Below are 26,285 nucleotides of genomic sequence, written 5' to 3' on the forward strand. Positions count from 1 at the left end.
ACCACGAAGTTATAACCTCCGGAAAATACACCAGTTAGCGGTGGACACTGGCATGCGTTACAACTCCGAACTCCCACAAAATAAAGTTCAGCCTTCGAAGGCACAATTTATCGGTGTGTGTTGGAATCCTTCAGTTGGAAAACAGTTCTGGGAACTAGGAGTTGGTTGTATAGTGTTTTACGTGCTCTTGGAGGGCAGTTCACTTTACCACCATAGTCAGTATCAAATCAGGTTAAATACACCGAAATAATGTCGATAATACTAGCAGTATAGAAATGAACAAAGAAGTCTCGTCACCTCAGAAGTCTGGTTCATCCTTTGCGCTGACAATGTCGCACTCCACAATGTCGGCGCAGTTTGAAGCCAAATAAAAAGGCAAAAACTGTCTAAAGATATTACTCGACACACAACGAAAAAGAAGAAGAAAATAAAACAAAGGACTGCGTGCTTCAGAAAAACATTGCTTCCCTGCTTCCCACACTGAGTGTTTGTGGCTCACACACTGCAAAGTTGGCTATATGTCGCCAACTTTTTTATTTCTTACAGGAAACCGTACAGTTCCACTATCGTGGGGTTACGTAGGAGAGAGAGGACACTGTGTATTAGAAGAAAAATAAGACATTCGCAATACGAAATACCTCTCGAAGACGCAACCTAATCAGCGATCACACACCAAAAGATACAATAAATGATCACGGAAATACAAATCCCCTCGGAATGAAGGGAAGGCAGCCTATTTATAAATATGTTACTGGTACGTCGTTGAGAGAACAAGATAGATCGGACAAAGAAGGAACTCCGGTACGAAAACGATAGGGCTCATTTTTGCGTTCGTAATCAAGGCGATCGGAAATGAACAGCCCTGAGCTAAAAGGTATTCATTTCTAGGGACTCCATCAAAATTCCAATCATTCCAAATCCAAAATTCCAATTGTTTTCTGTTTTTTTGTGTGTGTTTTTTTAATTTCCAAAAATACAAATTCCAATCAAAATACGTGATTGGGCCTGGTGGAATAGATTCATTGCGGAGAATTAGCGCCGGGAGCAAACATATATAGCTTGCGATCAACGATTTTCTAACGGAAACCATGCCATACAGCATCGATTTCAATGAAATAGAACGAACGTAAAGGTGAATAGTCGTTCATATCTTTTACTGCCTTCGGTTTCAGCTGGCGCCTCAGTATTGGAGTTCCCTTCCAAGATCCTTCGGAGGAATGCCGCGAGACGAAAGCGATGTGCACAATTTCAATTTTTCGAGCATGCTTTCATCTTTCACAGAAGGCAATGCGTGCAACAGGAGTAAGATAGCTGTGTGAACGCACGAACTTTTACAGCGTCACGCGCATCTCCTTATATAGTGACACCACGGTGCAAAAACATCCCACATCTTACCTTGCAATGCTGCCGCAATGCCTTCAGCAACTGATTGATATTCATAACGGCGTAATCTAGATTACCGAGAACACTCCGATACCTTGTACGACGTACAAAAACAACGCTTGCGTAGTTTATATATACACACAAAATTAAATTGAAAACACACGAGTGTTTTCCGACTAACACACAGACACCACACTGTATACAATTGTGGAGCGACGTCTTTACCTTTCTGGTGTGCGCCCATTTCCACCAATCAGATGTCGGTATTAAATGCACTGCTGCACAGGCACATCATTAGGCAATGAGGTACAGAGAGAAACAACGGAGTGCTGTCAACGCAACGAGCGTGACGTTTAGTTGTACCTCTGCCTTTTCTGACAATTGCTCGCGACATTATGATGTTGCGTTCTATAGCGAGTGTCGGTTCCCCATAGGCTAGCTCTGAGCAAATATGTATTGTGACGGCACGAAGATTGGTTAATCACGTTCTACTTTTATTATTTCCTCCAACCTTATATTTCGGTGCCGTAGATGTAACGCTTTCATTAAGGAAAGGCTAGAATTGCTATTGCAGAAGACAATCACCCGTCCCCAACAACAGTGAACGATGACAGAAAATAAAGACCCAATTAACATAAATTATGTTAATCTTCCGTGAAAGTCGTTCAAATATGGTCTAACGGTCTTCAGCAATGTGCGAAAACTTACGTTGAAAATGAATAGAATACTTCGGTTGTTTAATTAAGCGCACGAACGTATGCGCCTTTCGATAACGAGCTTGAGCGTTGTCTCCACATTTCTACGTAAATTAATTCGCGCCATCTCATAAAAAATACAATGTTCAATCTGCGTTAGACGAGGATATGCCTAGTAAATATTTATCGACCACGATATCGGCGCGCCAATTACAGGTTTTTCTTTTTCTTTTTTGTGCGCATAATTATACGTGGATCGCAATAAAACACAAGCTGAAGTGTTAATTTTTGATGAGGATTAATGACCCCGTACTGCCGTAATGCATCTGCCAAACACTTTCTCTTCAAATTGTGCCTATAATTATTCAATATCAGAAAAGAGCTTCCCTATATGCGCGTTCAAAAACAAGCAAACGTTCATAATGGGTATTCACTAGTTTCAAAGAGACTTGTTCTTTGTATTGACACTGTGTTTGTGCGCATATTCACGACAGAGCTCTGATTCACGAAAGAGACGTACGCCGTCTCTCGCACGAACTCCATAACACATTAGTGAGTGTTAATATATCGTACGCGCTATCGCCTTTGCGCACGTAAGGAATAGCGTTGGTGGTTCCGCGCATGCGCAAGACATAAGCAGAGCTTTGCGCATTGCGCAGAGCCACCACGCTATTCCTTACGCACGCAAAGGCGAAAGCGTACGCGATACTAAAACTCACTATTAACAAGAACGGCAAGAGGCATTGCAAAGGAGCGCTCGTGGTCTGTTTTTATGGGTTCGAGGCTCTTGTTATGGGTCTCGTTGGTCGTTACCCTACCTGCGTCCAGGCCGTCAGCCTACCACTGCACTAGTTCGGTGACGTAGCTGTGATGTGCACTAATGCGCTGGAGAACATGTACTCATGCCTGCCCTTGATGAGCAGCAACGATTATTTTTTTATGCTTTAGTACGGGCGTTGCAGTGCAAGGTGCAGCTATAAAAACATAAGGCTGCTTCCACGGCCATGAAATCGGATGCAAGGCAGCAGCAGATAAATTGTTACAGGGATATATTTCTTATATTTGCTATCTGCCAATAACCAACTGACGACAGAGGTACAAAGGATACATTTATTTCCTTACGTATAGTCCCAAGGGCCGCATTGCAAAATATACCGCAAGACAAATATCCGGCGTCTACCCAGTTGTTTATCTCGTCGGTATTCAATCCGAGATTATCAGTCCAAACAGTCTTTCCTTGCACGAGATATGCGCATGACTTTTAACGTTACCTTTATACGGCAACGGGGGCAAAACGGTTTCTTAGCGTTGTCGCCTTATCGAATTTCTGAAGGAAAATCCGCTCAAGGCACTGAATCAAATATGCTTCATATAAATATGTAACGGTTCCAGATACTGGGATCCAATATAACTCAGTTCTTTTGTATAGATAGACTCACGGCCCGCGACTCTGGACACTGCATAAGGCTCCAACACGCAAAGCCGGCTACGACATACAAATCTCATATGTGTACAATGTCCAGAAGAAGCTTTCATACAACCGACCTTGTGCGATTAAACGCAGGCAGCCCAATCCAGGAAGTGCACTGGAGCGTAGAACATTTCCTGGGTGAACAGACAGTGTATACGCGACAGCACACACATTACGCGCGCATCTTTATATTATCCGGCACGACAACAGATATAATACGCATATCGTTGTTTGCAAAATCCTTCGTTGACTAACAAGATAGGATAAAAATATGGTCGGCGATTTACTATGACGGGTAATGCTCTATACTGCGTGACGCATTTTTTTGTACCCTTCTCTCGCTCAGCTCACCTCTTTGTTTCCCTCTACACATGCAGGTTGTTTATTTTTATCCGTTACAGAATTTTTTATCAAAAACGCTATGAGAGCAGCACAGATGTCGTCCTTGCAATTGAGTTATACGGCCATGCGGACATAACTAATTCATTATTTAAGTCTTTAATTAGGTGATTTCGGGCAAAAGCTAGATAGCTGAATGAAAGACTATCCCCGTTGAAAACCATTCCACGTCTAACAAATCCTGAAACACGCACGCGCGTTAAAATACTGCAAACGTATTTTTCATCGCGATGTATTAATTTTCGCGAATTTCGCGACCGCTAAAAAATCGCCAAAACTTGTACTCGCGAACACAGCTTGACATTGATCCCGCGGAAGGAAACAGACCTGGAATCGCGAAAAACTTCCCAAATGCGATTCGAGAAGATTAATACATCGCCGGAATAAAAATACGTTTGCAGTATCCAGCACCGGATTTCTATATGCAGATGAGCCGAAACCGAAACCTCGGCGACCGGGGGTGGGGGGATATGTTTATTTAAAAAAAAAAAAAAAAAAACAGGCAAAAAGGAAGGTTCAGCCAACGCAGGGAGCACAGTGAAGAGATACAGACCGTCTCCCGTTCTGCTGTCTCCCTTTGGCCCAAAATTCCCTAATTAAAGAGCTAATTAATGGATTCTAGGTAATTAGTCACCTCGTAGTGACATGCTCTCTTCCAGAGGATGTCCGCCTAGCCGTATAACTCAGCTGCAAAAACGACGTATGTGCTCTTCTCGTAGCTTCTTTATAAAAATTCTGTAAAGGATAAAAATAAACATCCTGTATATGTATAATGGAGCACCAGACACACGGGAACATAAAATTATCGCAAGACACCATAAAAATCTTTCGTCGCCAGAAGGAACCGACAGCCGCTTACAGAAAATAATAGAAGAAAGTAAATCTAAGGAAGAAAACATGCGGGTAAAAATCGTCGGCACGAAGCAGTTACATGTTCCAATACTTTGTGTCAGCGAAAAGCTAGCCGATGTTATTAACTAAATGACTTCCTCAGCTGTTAGTGAAAGATTTTTTTTTGGAGTCTGGGCCATTAAACGTCTTCCTTTTACGACACCCGACACATGTAATCTTTGGTGAAAGTGCTGGCATCGGCGCCGACTTCGTTTTAAAAAGAGGGCTTCATTCATCTAGTACATTGGCCGCGTGCGTGCCCTTTTATTGGCTGTACTCTAGTACTTTCGAGACTTTACATAGTGAATGATCAAAGGGTTACTGCTAGCACACTGCTTTATGCGCCGACAAATGCTTCCTGCTCCAATGCACTCTCTCACAACTCTCTGGCTCAAAATAAAGCAACATTTTTTCCTTGTTTAATGCAGCATAGCGATACCAATCAAATCATTTTGCAAAGCAAGTTGTAGGAGTCAGTCCAAGATTTGAAGTAATGACTCGATGAAAACTTCCGCGCACTGAATTGGCCGTGCGCCGAAATGTCCGTAGGCCTACACGTTCGCGGAGAACTCCTGCATGCCGAAACATTGATACAAAGCTCCATTGCGCCAGGTTACATAAGATGATTCTCCGTCTTGCCTGTGTCAAGGAAGTACTCGCTGTTTATTTGTTTATTCGCTTTATATTACAGCATTTGAGAGCTCGTGCACTTCGGTGACCGTGCTCCAAGGCAGGGTTTAGGAAGGGTTCTTAGTTTTCGGGTTTTATGATTTTTCAAATTCGGGAGGGAAAAATGGGGTGCTATTTACACAAGAGAATTCGGGGAGAAATCGTGCGCTATGATCTCAGTTTGATATGTCACCGGGGAATTTTCGGGTGAAATGACAGGCATATGAAACAAGCCACAGCTGTGACACAGGAATGAGAAACAATAATCTTTATATTTCCGTTCGGAACTGGGACAGCGAATGACCGCGGAGCTCAAACACTGGCCCGAGCTCCACAAAAGCTCGTCTTTGACTCCTGCAGGAGGGGATCATAAACGGAGGATAGATAAGTTGTCACAAATAGCTCTCTATGCTTATATTATGATTCACCTTTCCGACGGTTTACCGAGTACGACAAATTGAAGGATCGCAAGGATTTCGGGTAGATATCGGGTTTTATCCGAATTACCCGGGAACTATCGTGAAAAAATCGGGTTTAACCCGAAAACGAAGAACCCTAGCCGTATACGTGACCCTACGACTCGTGATGGAAACTTGTGTAGACGAAGCAGTACGCAGATATGAACTGATAAAAGGCTACCGTCGCCTCGACTCTATCCGCTTTGAGGCTTGCGAACGTGTTTGGCGGGACTCATACGGATGAAAATTGAAAAGATTGAAGAGAAGTTTCCTCGGGTAGGCACTTGCATAAGAATGAGATGTACTTCGAACACAAGTGGTTATCCGAAAGCACGCCATGTCTTCATATAATTTAGTATAGAAGGTGTACGGCAACGGTGGTGTCCATGCATGAAGTATTTGCCATTGGTGTTTGAATCATATCGCACCTGTTTTATTTGCCTTTTGCTGAACACACACTCAAGCTTGCGACTCTTTGTGTGCGCACTATTAATCAAACGTCGAAGGATGTGCACAACATGATAGATACGAATACACGCACGCGAAACGATAGCGCAATTGGGACCAATGGTAGCATATTCAAACAAAAAGAAAAGAAAGTTGCGAATAAGTGGGAAGCTATATAGCTGCACATGCAAAAATAATAGATTAAAAATAATAATTTGCGAGAATAACGCTTCACCGCCACTTGTTTCTGGGTTTCTCCTGGACTGACAGTAAATATCGTGGATGAAAAACAAATCCACAGAGACATTACACGCGAGGAGAGGAGCCACGGAAGCTTATCGCACCTTGCGCCCTTTGGTATCCTACGGGATAATGTTGCTTATCACACCAATGCCTCTAGTACTCGTGCTGTTCTCGGTATCTCGCAAACAGGCATTCATATCTCCTGCCGGTTACATATTTATTTCCGTACCGAGGATATCGTAGTTTCTCAGTTCACATAAATTGGACATGAGTGAGGTCGACTCACGAAGCCGTCGCAAGAACACATCCTTCTCAGTGACACCAGCTATCTTCCAAAATAACGTTGATCGTAGTTTGAAGCACGTGCTCTTATGACTACGGAAAAACAGACGCATATGAATGATACATGTGTATTGTTCGCTAATAAACTTTGCAGTTGGAATAAGGACACAGGAATAACGACTAAGGACATGCACGATGGTAACTGAGAACAAAGGATGTCGCGACCACTACAGAAAGCAAACGTTCGACCTCACCATGGGCCATGTCACTACTGTATCCCTCCGTGAAGCCAGAATGAACCACAACTTGAGCACACCCCAACGCACTATTTGATACAGCGCCGGATCGCAGGGGTCTCTGTACAGGCACAGCGAATAGACGACGTTTGCGAACGGCGAATTTCTTCGACACACAACACTTCGACTCGATCGCCGACGTCGTACACAAGCGTCGCACGGCAGAAACACATCGGATATCATTCAAAAAAAGTCAACCGAAGCACACATCCTCAAGCAGACGACCTGGTCGGCGTCGTCTGCAAGAGTGTGCGGTCGCAGACGACAGCCAACTACAGTTGGAAGATAAGCGCCGCATTGTTTTTTTCTTTAGTTGAAGGCCATCTAAGATCGTGTAATACGGCTCGCGAGGATTACGTTAGCTACACATGCGTGCAAAACGCTGCAGGTGTAGCTAAAGAATAGCGTGTGTGTGTGTGTGTGTGTGAAGCATGCAATCAGGAATATGAAAGCGTGCCCTGTCGAGAATAACGTTGCGAGGCTTAGGTACGCGGGCGGGCAAATACTGGATGCGATGGAATGCGACTGCACGTGGTTGCCGCAGCGGATTGGTTCCGCTGAATCGAAGGAGGGGGACGCACGGCGAAGCTAGATCAAGGGCAGATGGAAATGTGCGTTATGGTGTGCAGGTGTTGCATGAACAGACACACGCTATCTTTTACTGGGTCATGCTGGTACAGTGCTGCTTCCATCCTTGATCTTTTTTTAGATATTTCAAGAACGATGAAAAAGAGAACACAAACCTGTGAGACTACTTTAGTGTAGTGTTGGTGCACATGTCCGTCGGATATTTTTGCAGAAGAAAGACTTGGGACACAAAAGCACAAATACCCAGCTGCTAACTCTCAACTATCAGATTTTTAATTTTGCAACTCGTATAAATACAGTTGTGAGAAAGGGAAAACACTAAAAAGGGGGAGGGGGTGATATCGCGTATTAGTCATGCTACCAGGAGAACGCCAGATCCCCCGTGGGCTTACAAAGCATAGTATGTGCATGCGTCCGTTATCTGAAGAGGTGTTGGAGATACCGAAGCTCCGGAGGAGCAAGCACTTAGCTACAAAACCACCCCCTCCCCCTTTTGTTTTAAGAAGGTTTTTTCCCTTTCTCAAAATTGTCATTTATATTGCGGTTGCAAAAGTTGCAAAAGTAAAATTTGATAGTTGAGAGTTGTGTTTGGGTGTTTGTGCTTGTGTCTTTTCATACCAGTTCTTTTTGCCGCAAAAATATCCAACTGAAAGCAGTGATGATCGTCCTACATGTGTTCAATCAAGAACTTCAATAATTTCGCGAATGATCATCATGTTTTATATTATTATAATAAAATAACATAACGCTTGTGACATCCTATGTAACGCTAATGTAACTTCTGTGTATTTTATATAATAAAGTGTTATCCTAATATACTTTTCTAACCTTCGATGCTTACCATGTTCCATTTTATTTCAATAGCAGCAAGGAGGACGTTTCATTATGGCCAGTCCCACAAATAATAATTCTAAATTAAACAGATTAATGATTAGCGTATTCGTTATCTATAATATCTTCCCGTGTAATGTGCTGAAAAAATCAGTAATCTCTCGTACAGAATACAATAATATACGTGCGCTGTGTAGCTTGGCTCAATACCGAAAAACAAGTACAGTTATCCAAAACCTCTGCCTTTAAGCTGTGTATCTTTTTTAACGTGGCTGTACGGCTGTTCATTGAGCTGTCACACCCCAAACGACAGTGACAACAATCACATGCTGGGTTCTCGTCATCCCTATTGTAGTTGTGAATGGATTTGCTCGAACGACAAACAATAACGTTCATTTCTAAACATCTTTTAAAAGAATCAATTTTTAAACAAGTCATTTTTTAAGGAAACGTGTATGTACGATTTTATATGAAATAGGTCACTGAGACTCACACTTTGACTTAGTCGTGACTCACATCCCCCCCCCCTCTTTTTTTTTTTTTTTTGTCGGGTCACTATCACCATCATCAGGTCACTGAGTGTTGCCTGAATGCAAGGTCCTGGGAATGCCGGGCCTGTTATCCAATTCAAAGATAATTATGCCATCCATGGCACCTATACAACGAAACTATCTAGCTTTCTTGACTGCTGGCTGTGCACGTATATATGTATGTATCACCTTGGCTCGAATTCTGCGTTTCTAAAACAGCATCCATCATCATCGCAAGCTCAATTCTGTTTCTCCATATACCGACTCAATGACATCATGTAAACGTTATCTCCTCGTCATTATTAGGAATATTTCATTTCGTTTTATTATACGTACATATATATATGCAGGGAAACCCCGTACATTATCTTCCCAGTTTTCTAGATCTTCGCTTGTGGTACCGCCTTTTTTCGGATACCTGCCCTGTTTCGAACCTGAACCTGAACCTGAACAGCAGTCCCGTAACCAAAGATTACATAGCACTTCAGATTTCTCTTGTAATAATACTAATAAGACTACTTCCTATAATACCTTTCAGGTAATAATAATAATAATAATAAAAGGCATTACAACAACAAGAAACAGAAATCGGAACAGATTCGGAATTTCAAGTTACACACTCAATTGCTGAACAGATGAAGCCGGTCTAGTTGCTAAATGTAAATAATTCCAGAGTTTAGCACCGGAACGTGCTATTGTTGTCCAAACTTAGTCCTTGTAGCAGGAAAGTTGTAGTATCGCCCCAGATAGCTATCACCCACATTCTCTCAATCTCTCCCATGTTTCTCCATCGCATTCTACCATTTATTTCCTGCAGGAGAATGGACAATCATTATGTACAACTCCCATCAGAGTTAACTTGAACGCCACTCCGGCCTGCGGACCCTGTTATAGTGCTTAGTAGGCGGAGAGTGTTTCGATTTACAGTTATTACAGTTATCTATTTACAGTTAGAGGAGCGACCCTCGTTTTGAAGGTCTTGTTTTCTGCTAGGCGCTGCCCTCTCTTCCCGCTTCGAAGGCTGGAGCGCTGTTCAAGTTAACTTTGACGCGAGCCGTACATCCATCCCTTGCCGGCCGGGCGTTGCTGATGCAGCAGTTCAACTTACATCGTTATGTAGAAACAAAAGGGCTCTAGAAGAACCTGCCCCACATGACGTGCAGGTGCTCTGCCTGTATCACGCTGTACTAGGGATCGTGCAAGGGATAGTCGTTATCGTTATACGACAAAAGATCGCTCCCCACTTCGCGGTTGTTGTTCCCCTGCACAGATGACGCTGCTCTTTGTCTGTTTCCCTAATTTCTTTTGTGTGTTTTTACTTATCCCCTATTTTTACTGACCACGTTTTGCGTCGTCCCTGATTTCTCTGATGGAGCAGGAAGCCGAGGTTTAACTCAAGCTAATTACTTCTCCCTTGTATTTCTGCGTCGACACGGCTGGCAGAAGTGAGAGAGAGAGAGAGAAAAAAGGAAATAATACAATTAACAATATACTTGAAAAAGTGTTCTGCGTAGGAGAGTACGAAAGAGAGTATGCTTCGTGTAGGTCTATCCGAGCACCGTCCGGTAAAATATGACGGATAAAGTACATATTATCAAAGACTTGGTGGGCAATGAATTCGTGGCTTCATCTCTTTTTAAAATTGACATTACCATTTCAGAAATGTAACAACAAGTATCGCAGTTACTTGAAAAGGAAAAAGACGACCAGAAGACCACGGACGCTTTGTCGGCTGTTGTCTGTCATACAGAGTGTTGTACCCGCTACCCGAAAAAGGTAGCGCAATACCGATACGCGCTACCTGAGCAAAAAGTAACGAAATTCCGATATCGTTACACGTACCTAAATGTAGCGGAATACCGCTACCGTTACCCGTGAAAAGTAACGCGATACTTCATGCGCTACTTTGTAGGAAAGAAACAAACAGTATCGTTGATGACGTACTTCAAACGTCTTAAAATAATAAAAATAAAACAATATCTCAAAATAATAAATCGACGTCCAATGGAGGTTACACGTAGGTTGCCTGAAGGCTACAATTTTGAAAACCGTTTTTTTTTTACAGATTTACTAAAGCCTACTCGGTATCCTGCATATCTCTTTCTCTTCCTCTAAAGCAAATACAGCACAAAGCAAGTCTACCGATAAAATGCTCAGCAGCTTTGTCACAAAAAGAACTCGGATTGCCCGGAACGAGAAGTTAGTAAACATACCATGGTGTGCTTTTTCAAATTGGACGTTGACTTCCTTGACGCACAGATAAAGCTTTCCCACCGAGGCGCATAGTAGACATCTGTACACCACGCTACTGTTTTGTACTGTAGCAGGCCATGGTCCCTCTATTGCAGCGAACAAGAAATGGCAACTGTCAAGCACCTAAGCGTACATGGTGCAATGTCATGTGGAATGCCATGACTCATAGCTAGCGAGGACGGCTCCAGAATGGAGTGACGTCAGTTTGCAGACAACTCCGATAATGCACCAAATCTTCAAGAAGGTTCATCCCAAATAGGGAACACGTGGAGAACACATCCTCTTTGTAAGATAACGGCCTCTGTGCCTAGTGTTGCCACCTTTCGTAGTGAAAAATACCTGCTGGGGGAGAGGAGGTGGAATAGAGAGAAAGGAGGAAATGCTCGTGGAAAAGGGAAAGTGGGTGAAAGGTGGACGAGACACACACACATACAGAGAGAGAGAGAGAGTGCTCGCTCAAGATAATACGAGTAGAGTCACTAAATACAGGGTCACTAAATACAGGACACCTGTATTTAGTGACTCTAAATACGAGGAAACATATGTTCCTGTGGTTGGCTGTGTCATTGATGCTAGAAATAACAATGATAATAATAAGAACAATGGATAATAATAAGAACGAATAACGACTGGTGACTGCGGAACTGGGTCTGTGTTCCAGATTTATTCGAGCTGTAGTGGAATGTTGAAGGAAAAATCCCGTAAAAGCCCTTATGAAAGGTCTTGAGCCACAAATACCGGCAAAAGGCTGCCGGTATCACCTTCCTACCGGCAGAGCGCCCAAATAACCGGCCGTGCCGGTATAATACCGGCCTGGTGGCAACCCTATCTGTGCCCTCCTTTCGGCTATTTGCCCGGTCTTCCCAGAATGAGTTGTGATATCGGGCAGCTTGATCGAAGGCAGACAGAGTGGAGGTTTGATGATAGGTCGAAGTCGAGTTGTCGCGAACCCCAGCTCGGAAAGTAGCGGTAGCGCTCAAAGATTGCGCTACCGCAAATTTATAGCGGAAGTACTTCTTTCGTTACCAGTTTAAAAAAGTAGCGCGATCTCTACTCTGCTACCGAAAAAAGTAACGGATACGGTAGCGCCGCTACTAGTAACGGTGCTACGTACAACACTGGTCATACACAGATGGGTAGAAATCCAGCGAACCGGTATGTAAGAAGGGAGTTGCCTCAGGACAGAAGCCGCCGATATTTCGAACAGAGACTGTCCCCCCAGAGAACCCAGAAGAAGAACAGTCTCTGTTCGAAATATCGGCGGCTTCTGTCCTGAGGCAACTCCCTTCCTGGTCATACACAGTTTCGTTCACCCCTCTCACAAAACGCATTTCCACGCTCTCGTATTTCCACTCTCCACTTTGTACCTGACGTGACTGTTAAAGAAGGAAATGCCGTGTCGCCCTCGTGGCCTAATGGATAAGGCATCGGTCTCCTAAACCGGGGATTGCGGGTTCGACTCCCGCCGAGGGTAACTTCTTTGGAAAGAGCGTTTTGCGAGTTTGAGCTTTGCAGGCTACACAAGTACCACTATGTTATCACTTTTTTTTTTCTCTCAGAAAGGAACAATGGGTGTGATAATCTGATGATTAATATAACACATGTCATGCTAATGTTAGGCTTCCGAGCCACGGACAACCATATTGACAATCCTATAACGTAGTGATATTATTTTACAGTTCTTACATTACCGTATATCCCATATTAATACAAGAGCACAAAGCTAAACGGGCGAGAACAAAAAATCATAACAAAGGGCGTCGGTGTCGCACTAAACGTCTCCACTATGGCATTTTTTTGAATTCATTAGAGTAAGTCGCTGTCACGTTGTGATCAATTTAATTTTGTCACTTCCCCGAACATGTAAACGATTCCACGTGTTGCTGTATGCGACCACTTAGCCAAGGCCTGGTTCCGCGAATACCCAATGTAAGAAAGCGAGAGTTAACACACAATACCCATTGAGTTGCGGACGTCAATAGGGAATCACTTTTGCCGTAGAGTTACGGAGCTGGTGGATTAGGGACTGGACTCACGAAGCAGGAAACAAGCGGCCTACTTCCCAGCCAAAGAAAAGCGTGGCCAACCTTTGTATCTGCTAATCCTCCCCGCTTTCCTGGGAACCGTAACACTTTCACTACCATCACTGGAATTTTGTACTTGCTTGTGATTTGCGGGATTTGTACAACCCGTGATTGGATGGGATCTTCACACGTCAGTTTCTGGCGATGTGATTGATATTTAATTTGGGAAAGTGAGTTGTCCCCAATTTATGTTGTGTTGATTGGACGTTAGTGTGATGTCACTATGTGGGCGGGACATGACGCCATGGTCCCTTTAAAAGAAGAAACTTGGCTTTGTGAAAGGATTCTGGATCTCAACTTGAAGTCTGGTCTCTATGAGACATCATGTAATTACTGTAAATAAATTACTGTCTTCATCGATCCACGGCTGGCTCTTCGCTTGACCACGTCCACATCCGAACCCGTCCGGAACTGCTGCTGACATCACCTGGATCCACCCTCCATCATAGGATCACAGCACTACGGACAACTCCACCACCATCATCATCTATTCATCTACATTTCTACTGGCGCAGTCGACAGGATGGTGCGACGTTGGTAACAGCAAGACCACTGGAGGTGAGAGGTGGATGCAACATCGTTGATTGCATTGAGAGCCGACAGCGGAGTCTCCGGAGAAGCCTGGGAAAATCGCTGATTGAGCGAAAGGCTGCGTCGTAGAAAGGAAGCTGCGGGAACGTCGGGACGGAAGGTCAGTTCACCTGTGGACTACAGCGGTGGAACCTTGGAGAAGTCATCGACAGCGCTTCAGTCTTTACGCTGGGATAGGAGACATCGGCTACACGCTGCTGAGTCTGCAACGAGGCTGGGTGTAGCAGTGACGTCGTCGAGGGACATACAGAGCAAGTTGTGCAACGTAGACTGGCTGGTACAGTGTTAGTGTGATTGTGACACGGTGAAGAGCAAGCGTCGTGGAAGAGGAATCAATCGTGACAGGTGAGACACCCCGATTACTTCCATGGGCTGCTTTTGGTTATGCCAGTTGTGACTAGGTCGGTTAGTCAGAAAATTGACAGTCTGGAACGCGTTGCGGGTAACAGTCAGAATCAGTTAACTCAGATAGAGATGGCAGAGGGTACTGTAAGTGCACCAATAGCGGAACGTTCGGTATCTGAGGAGATTGAACTAGAGAAGCTTCGACTCGAACGCTTGCGGTTAGAGCTAGAGTTGTGTAATGCAAGAGCAGCAAGCGTGGGTGAGACGAGTTCTAGTCGAGGGGAGTCTAAGGACAGTGGTGACCAAATTCTAAAGTATTCACAGCTTATGCGAGGGGTACTGACGACTATGCCTGATTCTGAGCCGAGAGTGCCTTCGTGGTTTGATGGCGTGGAAACGATGTTCCGTTCGTTTGGGGTTCCGAAGGAAATTCAGGGAGCAATTGTCATGCCGTTCCTAACTGAAAAGGTTCGCGCAGCTGTATCACGCGCTGTGACCGACAAGCTGATCAGTTACGAAGAACTAAAGGAAAGGGTATTATCGGAGATGAGACTTTCCCCTGCGGAGTACTACAGAATGTTTCGTGCGGCGGTTAAGCAGAAAGACGAAACATGGGTCCAGCTCGCAACAAGATTGAGTAGTTACTGGGAGTTCTACGTAAAGAGTAGAGAGGTAACCAAATTTGAGGAGCTGATGCGACTAGTAGTAGCAGACCAAATGAAACTGACTATGAGTGAGAGTACTAGGTCCTACGTAGCTCTCAACGAGTCAGGAAAATGGCTAACGCCTGAGGAACTCGCAAAGTTGGCAGAATGTCATGAAGAAAGCAAGACAGGGAAAGGTGGAGCACACTTGCGTAGTTTGGAGGAGGCACCACGTGTCAGGCGGACAGAATTTAGGGAAAAACCGCAACAAAAGGACCGCGACAGTGGGCCCCGGGTTAACAATGGACGTAGATGCCACTTTTGCAAAGAGTTAGGACATTTCAGGAACGAGTGTCCGAAAAGGGCCACCTTGCAGACCGAAAACAAGTCTAAAACGGTAGCAAGGGTCGAGCAAATGTTCGAAACAAGGGTGGAGGCACGGAAAGCAGACGATGACGAGAAACGGGTGATAGCAGAGAGCGAGAATTCTAACCGACACGTTAAAGTGGGATCAGGGAACCAAGAATTTGTAGCGCTGGTCGACTCAGGTGCCGACATCACTGTAATCCGAAAATCCTTGTTACCCCCGTCTTCCGAGGAAGCAAGTACGCTGACGAAGCTCAGAGACGCGTTCGGTCATGTAGTGAAGGCGGAGTTGAGAGAGGTGCCGCTACACTTAGCTGACTCATTCGCGGGTAGTGGTAACCCCGAGTTGATCGTCGTCTGCGCTGTCACTGACGAGCTCGCGCCGAACTTGGATGCCCTTCTGACGCCGGACGACTATGAGCAGCTAAAGCTGGTGAGGACAGACGCGGAGCAATTCGATCTCCACTTTCAGGACACCGAGGTGGGAACACAACCCCCACTAGAGTTTGAGGAAGAAGACCTTGTTGCGCAGGTCAATAGTGTTGAAGTGATCGATATTTCGAGCATGCAGGACGCGGAACGAACGGAACGCGAAGATACTCACCGGTCGCTTCGGAGAGAGCAGTTAGCGGACGAATCGCTGAAACAAGCATGGGAACAGGCTAATCAGGGTACACACGGCATGATCGTGAGGGATGGACTGTTGTTCCATAGAGACCGGGTAGCCCACAGGTTGTGTACACAGTTGGTTTTGCCGACTGGACGGCGCCAGACAGTGTTAGAAATCGCACACGATGCACCAGTAGGGGGACACTTCGCGCAGAAGAAAACAATGCAACGCATTAAGAACTCATTCTACTGGCCAGGGATAGACAGCGATGTAAAGCAGTACTGTCAGGGTTGCCACAGCTGCCAGGTTAATTCAGTACAACGTGCGAGTGACAAGATCCCTATCACTCCGATAACTAGGCCAGATACACCGTTCAAAACAGTTGTAATGGACTGCATCGGCCCTCTGGATCCACCGTCATCACGCGGCTACCGCTACGCATTATGTGTCATTGACCTCTGTACACGATGGCCGGAAGTGGTTTGTTTGCGATCATTAACAGCCAAAGCCACGTGTGAGGCGCTAGTAGAGATATTTTCCAGGACGGGCACACCTGAGCTGATATGTTCCGATCAGGGTACCAACTTTTCCGCTAAGCTAACGCAGGAGCTAGAAAAATGCCTAGGGATTACACCTCGCTTCGCAACACCGGACCACCCAGAGAGTTCAGGATTAGTCGAACGCTGGAATCGAACATTCAAGGGGATGCTGCGACATGTAGTTCAGAAACACGGGAGAGGTTGGGATCGTATGATTCCATGTTTGTTGTGGGCGTACCGTGAGATTCCAAATGAGACCACTGGGGTATCTCCCTTTGAGTTATTATACGGTCGAATGCCGAACGGGCCACTGTCCATCTTACGTAAGTCTTGGACCGGCGAATGGAGCCCTCCCATTGGTTTGAATACCTCTGCAGAAGAATACCTACTCAAGTTACGCAGACAAATGGCAGAGATGGCAGAGATCGCGAGCCAACGTTCTGGGGAACAGCAGGGTCGTTACGCCGCGCAGTACAACCTTCGCGCTAAAGAAAAATCATTTTCCGAAGGAGAACAGGTACTCGTGTTGAATCCTAACCGCACTGGGAAAATGGAAGCGCGATGGATAGGACCGGCAACGATCGTAGGGAATATGCGCAAGGACAGTTACATGGTCAAATTGTTAGATGGTTCGAAGAAATGGATCCATGCTAATAAGCTCAGGCCGTATCTTGCTCGCGTTAACGCTGTGGGTGTCATCTTTGATAGCGATGCTGATTTTGGGGAGATAACTGAAGCTCCGGGAGCACCTAAAGGCACTAAAGAGATGTCACCAGAGGGTATGACAAACATGCAGGTTTCTCACTTGCAGCATGATCAGGCACGTACTATCGAAGACCTGGTAGAGAAGTTCGCGGATGTATTTTCGCAAAAACCAGGGAAGTGCAGGATAGGGTCGCATAAGATTGAGCTTATGGAAGGGGCACAACTGAAAAGAGCGTACCCGTATAAAATCCCTATCGCATTGAGAAAGGAAGTAGACAGGCAAATCAAAGAGCTGATCGAATGGGATATGATTTATCCCGTAGAGTCAAGCTTTGCGCACCCAACGGTATGTGTAGCGAAAAAGGATGGGGGAGTCCGCCTTTGTATAGATTACCGACGTTTGAACGCAGTGACAGTCGCGGACGCATTCCCGATGAGGAACGCTACGGAATTACTGTGGGAGGTATCACGAGCACAGTACATCAGTGTGCTCGATATGACCCGAGGGTATTGGCAAGTCGCCATGGACGAAGAGTCGAGAAAATACACAGCTTTTGTGACACCGACAGGACAGTATGCGTGGAAGGTGATGCCCTACGGTATGCGCAATTCAGCCCAGACGTTTCAGCGAGTCATGAACCAGATACTTGCGCCGCATGCTTCCTACGCATGTTCCTATATTGACGACGTAGCTGTATATTCTGCGACATGGTCTGAACATGTAGAGCACCTACGGAGTGTGCTGACTACACTACAGAAAGTGGGGCTCTCAGTAAATCCCAGCAAGTGCAAATTCGGTCAAAGAACGGTAAAATATTTGGGCCATGTTGTTGGTTCAGGTACCCACTCTCCTGATCCAGAGAGAATTGAGGCGATCCAGAGGTTAGAGCGCCCGGAAACGAAAAAGCAGCTGAGAAGCTTGCTGGGCTTATTGAATTATTACCGTGACTACGTAAAGGACTACTCAGAAATCGTGTTGCCTCTAACCAAACTAACCGGGAAACGTGTGCCCAATGTCTTGCCCTGGGATATCAAAGCAGAGCAATCCTTCTGCGCCGTGAAACAGGCTCTCGCTGAGGTTCCTCAACTAGCAGCCCCGGACCCATGCAAGGATTTCACGCTAACCACGGACGCGTCTGAGTTCGCTGTGGGGGCATGTTTATCACAGACAGGAGAGAACGGGAAGGATTATCCCGTGGCATTTTTGAGCAAAAAGCTTTCCCCGACTCAAACCCGATGGGCTACAATTGAGCGAGAGGCATATGCAATCATATGGGCATTAGGGCGGTTAGATACGTGGTTGTTCGGACGAAAAGTCAGGGTCATAACAGACCACGACCCTTTGCGGTATCTCACGCTCTCTTCCCCGAATAGTGCTCGTCTCACTCGCTGGGCATTGGCCTTGCAGAAGTTTGACATTTCATTGTCGCATATCAAGGGAAGGGATAATGTTGCTGCGGATGCGCTGTCTCGGATGTTTGGGGATAACAATGTATAGTATGTATGCAGCCCATGGGAGAATGGAAGTGTCTTACGTGTCGTGATATGTTGGGCATCCTTGTAAATGACGTTGTCTATCACGCCGTTATGGTTATGGTATGGTGTTGAAGTTTTATAATGTTACTGCGACAAGTCTGTCTTGCAGCATTCTTGGGGGAAGGGTGTCACGTTGTGATCAATTTAATTTTGTCACTTCCCCGAACATGTAAACGATTCCACGTGTTGCTGTATGCGACCACTTAGCCAAGGCCTGGTTCCGCGAATACCCAATGTAAGAAAGCGAGAGTTAACACACAATACCCATTGAGTTGCGGACGTCAATAGGGAATCACTTTTGCCGTAGAGTTACGGAGCTGGTGGATTAGGGACTGGACTCACGAAGCAGGAAACAAGCGGCCTACTTCCCAGCCAAAGAAAAGCGTGGCCAACCTTTGTATCTGCTAATCCTCCCCGCTTTCCTGGGAACCGTAACACTTTCACTACCATCACTGGAATTTTGTACTTGCTTGTGATTTGCGGGATTTGTACAACCCGTGATTGGATGGGATCTTCACACGTCAGTTTCTGGCGATGTGATTGATATTTAATTTGGGAAAGTGAGTTGTCCCCAATTTATGTTGTGTTGATTGGACGTTAGTGTGATGTCACTATGTGGGCGGGACATGACGCCATGGTCCCTTTAAAAGAAGAAACTTGGCTTTGTGAAAGGATTCTGGATCTCAACTTGAAGTCTGGTCTCTATGAGACATCATGTAATTACTGTAAATAAATTACTGTCTTCATCGATCCACGGCTGGCTCTTCGCTTGACCACGTCCACATCCGAACCCGTCCGGAACTGCTGCTGACATCACCTGGATCCACCCTCCATCATAGGATCACAGCACTACGGACAACTCCACCACCATCATCATCTATTCATCTACATTTCTACTGTCGCTCTAAGAATATCAAAGTAAATCAAACAGTCAGTTAGAAATTCGATTATACGCAGGACAAATTAGAGAGCATGAAGGGATCCGTATCGAAATGTTATCTTCATGGAACACTGAGAGAGAACATTTGAATCTGCACGAATAAAAAAGTACATCGATCCAGACAATTTAGATTACATCTTATACAATCGACTGGAGACCGGCTGCGATGCAGTAATGTCTCTTCATTGATGTTCTTGAATAGCAACGCTTTCCTGAAAGGCCCCGATAATTGACGACACAAAAGTGTCCAGACAGAAAGACATTGCACTTGTGTTAAATAATGCCGGAACGGTGAATAACAGCAACGGAACAAGTTAGGTGAACTTCGTGAGCTCAAAAGCCTTGAATCCATCATAGCAATCATTGCAGTTATGAGGCGTGCACCGTAGATTGGCTTGTCCATTGGCCGCTAATTTGTCTTTTTCTAATGCCCTGGTGGTGGTGGTGGTGGTGGTGAGACTGCTCGCCGCAGTTGGCCATCCAATGCTCGGGCTTGTCCCTATTGTCCCACAGTGGCCGCGTTTAATGAATGTAATAGAAGGGCGTTGCATATCAGTTATCGCGTGATCTTACACCAATCCACTTCTTCGGATTGGTTGACATGACCTGGTGGAAGAGGACTCACTGCGATAAGTGGATACGAAGCACTTCTATCACATTCATGTTACCACGCCTAGTGTGTATTTAGATGTCTGTTTTCTTTCTTTCTTTCTTTCTTCTTTTTATTCGGAATAGGTAGATTTTTTCTGTATTGAGCAGTTTCATAGTGAGTGAGGTTGCTGGTGTCCTGATTACGATTCCCCCTTTTGGAGGCTATTTTGCAACCTAATGAAGTTTTGGAGGAGGAGGAGAATGCTGCGCTTCCTGCTTCCTGCGCTTCGGAAACTTAGGGAGAAAGGAGAGTAAGGTCTGCCTGTTCGGCCAAGGCTAAGAGTGGGCTAAGCTGGGTACATATATAGTGCCGGCACAAATCTGGTAACAAAATGTATCAATATCTAGATTCCTGCATTCAACCTCGTCACACATTATTTTTCTTACCCTAGGTGCCTGGACTAATAAAAAAGAAGAAGAAGAAGAAGAAGAAGAAGAAGAACACATTCACCTGCCACAAGGTTTTGGGCCTTTCGGGTGGCCGTTCCAACAGAAGCACGTCACCTGTCCTTTCCACTGTCATCACTGACTTCTTCACTGAATCAATCTCAGCCTTGTAGCGTGTATCCAGCGCGGACAAATATCACGCCAAGCTCACAACTCTCAAAAGCGGCACTCAATGTAAAGCACTCGCGACAGACAGCGACAACACCCCGTGAATGTGCGGACGATACTCGAAAGAGGAACAGAGTGCGATCTCAACGGGCACCCAGATTCGAACTCTAAAACAAGACGCGTTGCCGAGGCAACAGAAGACCCCGACTCCGTAGAGGGGGGAGAGTACCCGTACCCCGCGCCACCCGTACTTTGGTGTAGGGAGGGGGGCTGCTGACAATGAGGAGGGAGAGAGGAAGGCTTTAAGAAGGGAGGGAAGGGGAGCAAAAAGGAAGAGAGAGAGGGAGGGTTTTTATTTCGAAGCAGAACATCTGTCGGACGCTGCAGTATGTATGTGATGGGACGTAGCGGTGCTTAAATGTTGTCTCAACTCGAGGCATGTGTGCTCAGACAACACAGGGGACCTCGAAGCACGAAAAGAGGGTGAGCTTGATGATAAAGACAGCGAAGTGGTTAATGAGTCGTGGGTAATGGGTGTGGTAATGACGACCCAGTGAAGTCATATTGCCCTCATTTAGAGTGACTCAAAGTGGCCCTTTGAGAAATGAGATTGCCATTTGCATTTTTCAAGAAATGTTTTTTTTTTTTCATAAAAATGGAAATCCGGAAAGCGGTGTTTCATTCTTTTTTCTTACCGAAGCACCAGTGCATAACATGAGGCCATGTGAAAAAGAAGAGGTTGAAAAGAAAGAACAGCTTGCCGCACAAGAAAGTTTATGTGCTGCAAGCAAATTACACCCTTTCACGCTCACTGCACCGCCACGCTCGCAGCTATAAATGATACGGAGTGGGCAGCATATATGTATGCGAATGAAGCGTAAATCTCGACCATGTTTTCTTTTCTTTTTTTCAGTTCTAATTACGATCCTTTCATAAGCCTATGGCTTGGCACTTCTCATTTTGGGATGGCCATTACGACGCGTCGTTGCCACAAATTAAATCGTTTAACGCATCGCCACCAATGCCGGCGCAGACTATTGACCAGAGCAGAGAGAGGGTAGGAGCAGCGCCACTTGCGTGCACGCGACTGCAGCTGTAGCCGCAGTCCGCATGCAAAGAAGCGCATCGAGTGTGCAGTGCGCGCCTACCGCCATCTATCAATCAGCGAGCGACGCAAGCGTTCAGCGTTGGTTTGTTCCAGGGCTACACAGTCGACCCATATTCAAGCGACTGTGCATTTTCCTTTCGTCGGTAGGTGACACCCCTGAGAGAGTTTCCCTGCACCCCCACTACCCTTTCATGACCCCCTCCCCCCCTAAAAAAAAAGTTGACATGAATACACACGGCACACTTCACCACATTACACGCTGAAGACCGTCCATTGCAGAGACTGATACCGCGCTATTACACCTTATTTATGGCAAGCGTGGGGCGCACGCCTTTTCGTGACAATTGACATAACTGCATATGTGTCACAAAAAAAAAAAAAAGAAACCGCGTACGCTTTCCGTTTTCAACAAATCATGGGAGAGAACGATATGTCATTTTGGTGTCTGGATGATGGTTTGCTAGGGACGTGTTATGCGGTGAGGTGGAGAGGGGCACACCCTCCTCCCACCTGCGGAATTCCTACACCCACCTAAGGTCCTAGGATAACACTCCTGCGTAAATCCCTGATGCCGCACGTTTGAATGTTTCCCAACTTTCTTCACTCCATATCCTTCTATAGTCCTTTCTCAAATGTGGCCACCATGGACCCAAGCTCAAGGAGTGGGAGAGGTCATTAAGATATTTCGGGGGACAGAGGAGGCGAAAAACTGGGATATGAGGAATTGAAAAGCACGAAGATTTTAAGGAAGGCTGATATGTCTGCGAAGAGGGGCAATAATACACTAGAGCCGTATCCCTCATTACAGTCCCCATTTTTGAAACACGCGAGGGGGATTGACAAGCGGCCTAACAAAGCGGGAGAACGCAGTAATATTTTGACGAGTCTCAATATGGGTGCTTTCGTTACAATGTACTCATGCTATCATTGTTTCAATACCAAAAGTATACGACATTGAAAGCTAAAGCTCATTTCACCTGTAGAAGAAGGTTTGAACTGGTAGATGAGATCAATGGTGTCATACCTGCAATGACAGAATAAATGATTATTAGAACCATATTTACTGACACAACGTTCGTACATCTGGCTCTGATAAACACAATCGCAACAAAAAAAAAAAAAAAAAAAGAGAAGAGAAGAAAGATTGACACGTTTCGTAAATCACCGAGAGATGGCGTTTTCATACGTTTTGCATTAGGGTGCCTCAATATTAGCTAACAGAGGGAGCTAGTATTGAGGTACCCTATTTTGCATCAGATGTATGTTTTGCATATTGCCTAGTCACTGTTCGCCAAATAATGTCACGGCCACGGCGGCAGGTGGTCATGACACGCTTCATGCACTACGGTGTTCGGCTGTCTTCGCTGTAGAAAGCAGACGAATGACGTCAGAGGCATTCCGAATACCTGTGACGTCATGAGCTCGAGTACGCCCGACTTCATCATATATCAGGGGCGCATGATTCGACGCAGTGTATACGGCGCAGGGTGTGGAGTGCAGTGAAAGAATGCTTCTAGTGTGATCTACATTCTGAAAGCAGAACCTCACCACCGCATCTATAAAGTAATTATTTACAAATGATCAAATTACTGTAATTAATCACATTCTCAGTGATTAATTACTTGTAGGATTACTTTATCTGGTTGTTCAGTGTTGCAATATTATGTATAGTTGCCTCTGTTTCTTCTTCTTTTTTTCTTTTTGCAAGCAATTTGTAATGCACTGGTGTCACTTTGGATTTTTTTTAAATTCCGTGATAGCGCCGCGAAGCAACTGTGGCTATGAGCGGCGTACACAGATGTGGACAGATGGAGAGAGGACAGCAGGAAGGAGTATGGGGACAGGGGGGTTAGTATGCGTCCTGGGCCGACTTCAGGGGGAATTGTGTCAACATTCGCCTGGAAAGTCTTCGGAAAACCCAGGGAAAACCTCAGACAGCACAGCCGGCGGTAGGATTCGAACCCACCTCCTCCTCGTCTTCAGCACGACCTTGGCTATATAAAACCAACGAGAGGGACGCCCTCTTTTGGAAATAGTTTGCTTGCAATTTAGGAGACCTCATTTTAGACCGGAATCATTTTCACAGTGCCGGCAATTTTTACGCATCGTAAAAGGCAATACCATTTTTCATCGCATTATTCGCTTCGCACGTGTAACTATTCGCGTATCCGTATTGGTTTGAAGATCGCTAGTTTCAGATTTTCAGTTGAGTCAGACACATGATAGCCGTGTCAGGTTCGATACACGTACAAGTAAATATAGTTTATGTGCTTTACGTATTTAGCTCAGATTCCAATACAATCACGGATATACAATCGGAATACACGTGTACAAAGCAGCGAACAAGTACTTTTTTCTGTCGAATCCCATAAATAGGTATGACATCAGCTATTTGCTACGTCTAGCATCGTTACTCCACGGCGCATATGGTACCAGGGAGAAACAAAATAGGGTGGACCCACATAGAAGACAGTGTTCGGCGGCGGCAGTGCAATTACAAGGGCGTTGCCGTCACGCTCAGTCTTTGCATACACGAACCCCTCCCTGTATTTCTACCTCTCCTCAGCAGTTCGATGAAGTATGTCCGCTAACTATTAATCTTCGCGCTGGTTCTGATAAGAGCTTGCCATGTCTGACCAAGATATTTCCTTATCGTCGAAGCTATATACGTACAATGTGGTCTCCAAGGGACGGTAGAAAGAAAAAAAGTGACGTGCTCGTCCTAATTATGGTGAGCTAGAAAGTGCACGATCCTTGTGCATAACACGTCCTAATCGTGCACTCTTAAAAATGAACTTCACCACATAGCACGCTCCTAGCCAACCATCATCTCGAACGATATCGTTATCCGCCCTGATTTGTTGAAAACGGGAGGCGTACGCCTTTTTTGTGAGACTTATGCTGTTCATAATCGTCACAAAAAAGGCGTACGCCTCCCGTTTTCAACAAATCAGGGCGGATAACGATATCGTTCGAGATGATGGTTGGCTAGGAGCGTGCTATGTGGTGAAGTTCATTTCTATCAAACTCCGGTGGCTGCAGCTCTAAGTGTATAGTCTTTACAGAAATCACCAGCACGGTGAAGGCCGACGACTGCACGGGATGATACTGTTATATCACTTCTGATCTGTGGAAAGCGCTGGGCGTACGCCCTTTTGTGACAGCTAACATAACTGCATAAGTGTAAAAAAAAGGGGGTACGCCTCCCGTTTTCAACAAGTCAGGTGGGAGAATTAACGTGTCACGGTGCCATTCGGGACGACGGCTAAGAGGAGGCTTTATAGTTCGAAGAGTGCGTGGGTGCGTTGCGCTGAAATAATTCCTGCCCGCGCCATAGACGCGCGTTTTTCTCTCTCTCTTTTTTTTTTTTTTTTTGAGGCACCAGCTCGCGTGGCTCAGTGGTTAGCATGCTTTGGTTTAGCAGCAGTGGTTAGCATGCTCAGTTTGCATGTCACGTTGAGACTGCACTCTCAGAAAAAAAGGTGGAGCAGTTACACCTTTCAGGCGGTAATAGTTGTCGCATGTGTTGTGCCTAGAAGGTTGCAAAGTAAAGTTCTACCTGCTACATACGAATGATAAGAGTTACCGCTTCTGATTCGATGAGCGATGGGGGCGTCCGCTTTTTTGTAGCAATTTGGATATATGATAATTGCTTTTACCACCCTTTCACACCCTTTATCAGGCGCTATGTTGACCTAGGTGGTAACTATAGAAGTTACCATCTTTTCACACCCTTTTTTCTGAGAGGGGGGTACCCGGGTTCGAATCCCGGTGCCGGCTGTGCTGTCTAGGGTTTTTCCTGGGTTTTCCTCAGACGGGGGCTTTCAAAGATATGTCGGCACAGTTCCCTTAGAAGTCGGTCCAGGACGCACATTCCCGGCCCAGGGCATTAGTCGTGACGTTGCCAGGGTTGAAAAAATCCGGATATTTTTGGAGAATATATACAAGGCTAGAAATGTGAGACAGAGTGAAAACAAAAGTGCTTTGCTGTTCTTGATTTCGGGTGACCTCTCATAGTGTCTGTTTACTGAACTGCTTGTCCCAGCAACATTGTACCAGTTTCTATTGTTCTCCGAAAAGTGGAGTTCCATGCACGCCTGGTTGAATGGTATGGATCCTACACGCCTGAATTAGCTGTCGTGTTTCGGCGCACTTCAGTTACAGTGCCTCCAGGA

General features: G+C 45.5%; 1 protein-coding gene and 1 non-coding gene across 18 annotated transcripts in view; one reads left to right on the forward strand and one right to left on the reverse strand.

Annotated features, from left to right (window-relative positions):
• LOC135368469 (ankyrin-2-like) overlaps positions 1–26,285 on the reverse strand; it is a 158,255-nt gene that overhangs the window by 102,861 nt on the left and 29,109 nt on the right. For 7 of the 17 annotated variants that reach the window (XM_064601777.1, XM_064601776.1, XM_064601774.1 and 4 more), the window contains exon 1: positions 7,193–7,482. The exons of 3 other annotated variants lie outside the window; for them this stretch is intronic. In XM_064601777.1, the coding sequence (XP_064457847.1) occupies positions 7,193–7,417 (225 nt within the window). In that variant the 5' untranslated portion in view covers positions 7,418–7,482. Of the gene's footprint in view, positions 1–7,192; positions 7,484–26,285 lie in introns of those variants that run through there. 7 more of the 17 variants (XM_064601788.1, XM_064601787.1, XM_064601786.1 and 4 more) reach the window with 3 other exon arrangements.
• Trnar-ccu (transfer RNA arginine (anticodon CCU)) lies at positions 12,838–12,910 on the forward strand. The gene has a single exon. It is a non-coding gene; the product is annotated as a tRNA-Arg (tRNA).

The sequence above is a fragment of the Ornithodoros turicata genome, chromosome 9, assembly GCF_037126465.1.
Source record: "Ornithodoros turicata isolate Travis chromosome 9, ASM3712646v1, whole genome shotgun sequence".
Classification (NCBI taxonomy): Eukaryota; Metazoa; Arthropoda; class Arachnida; order Ixodida; family Argasidae; genus Ornithodoros; species Ornithodoros turicata.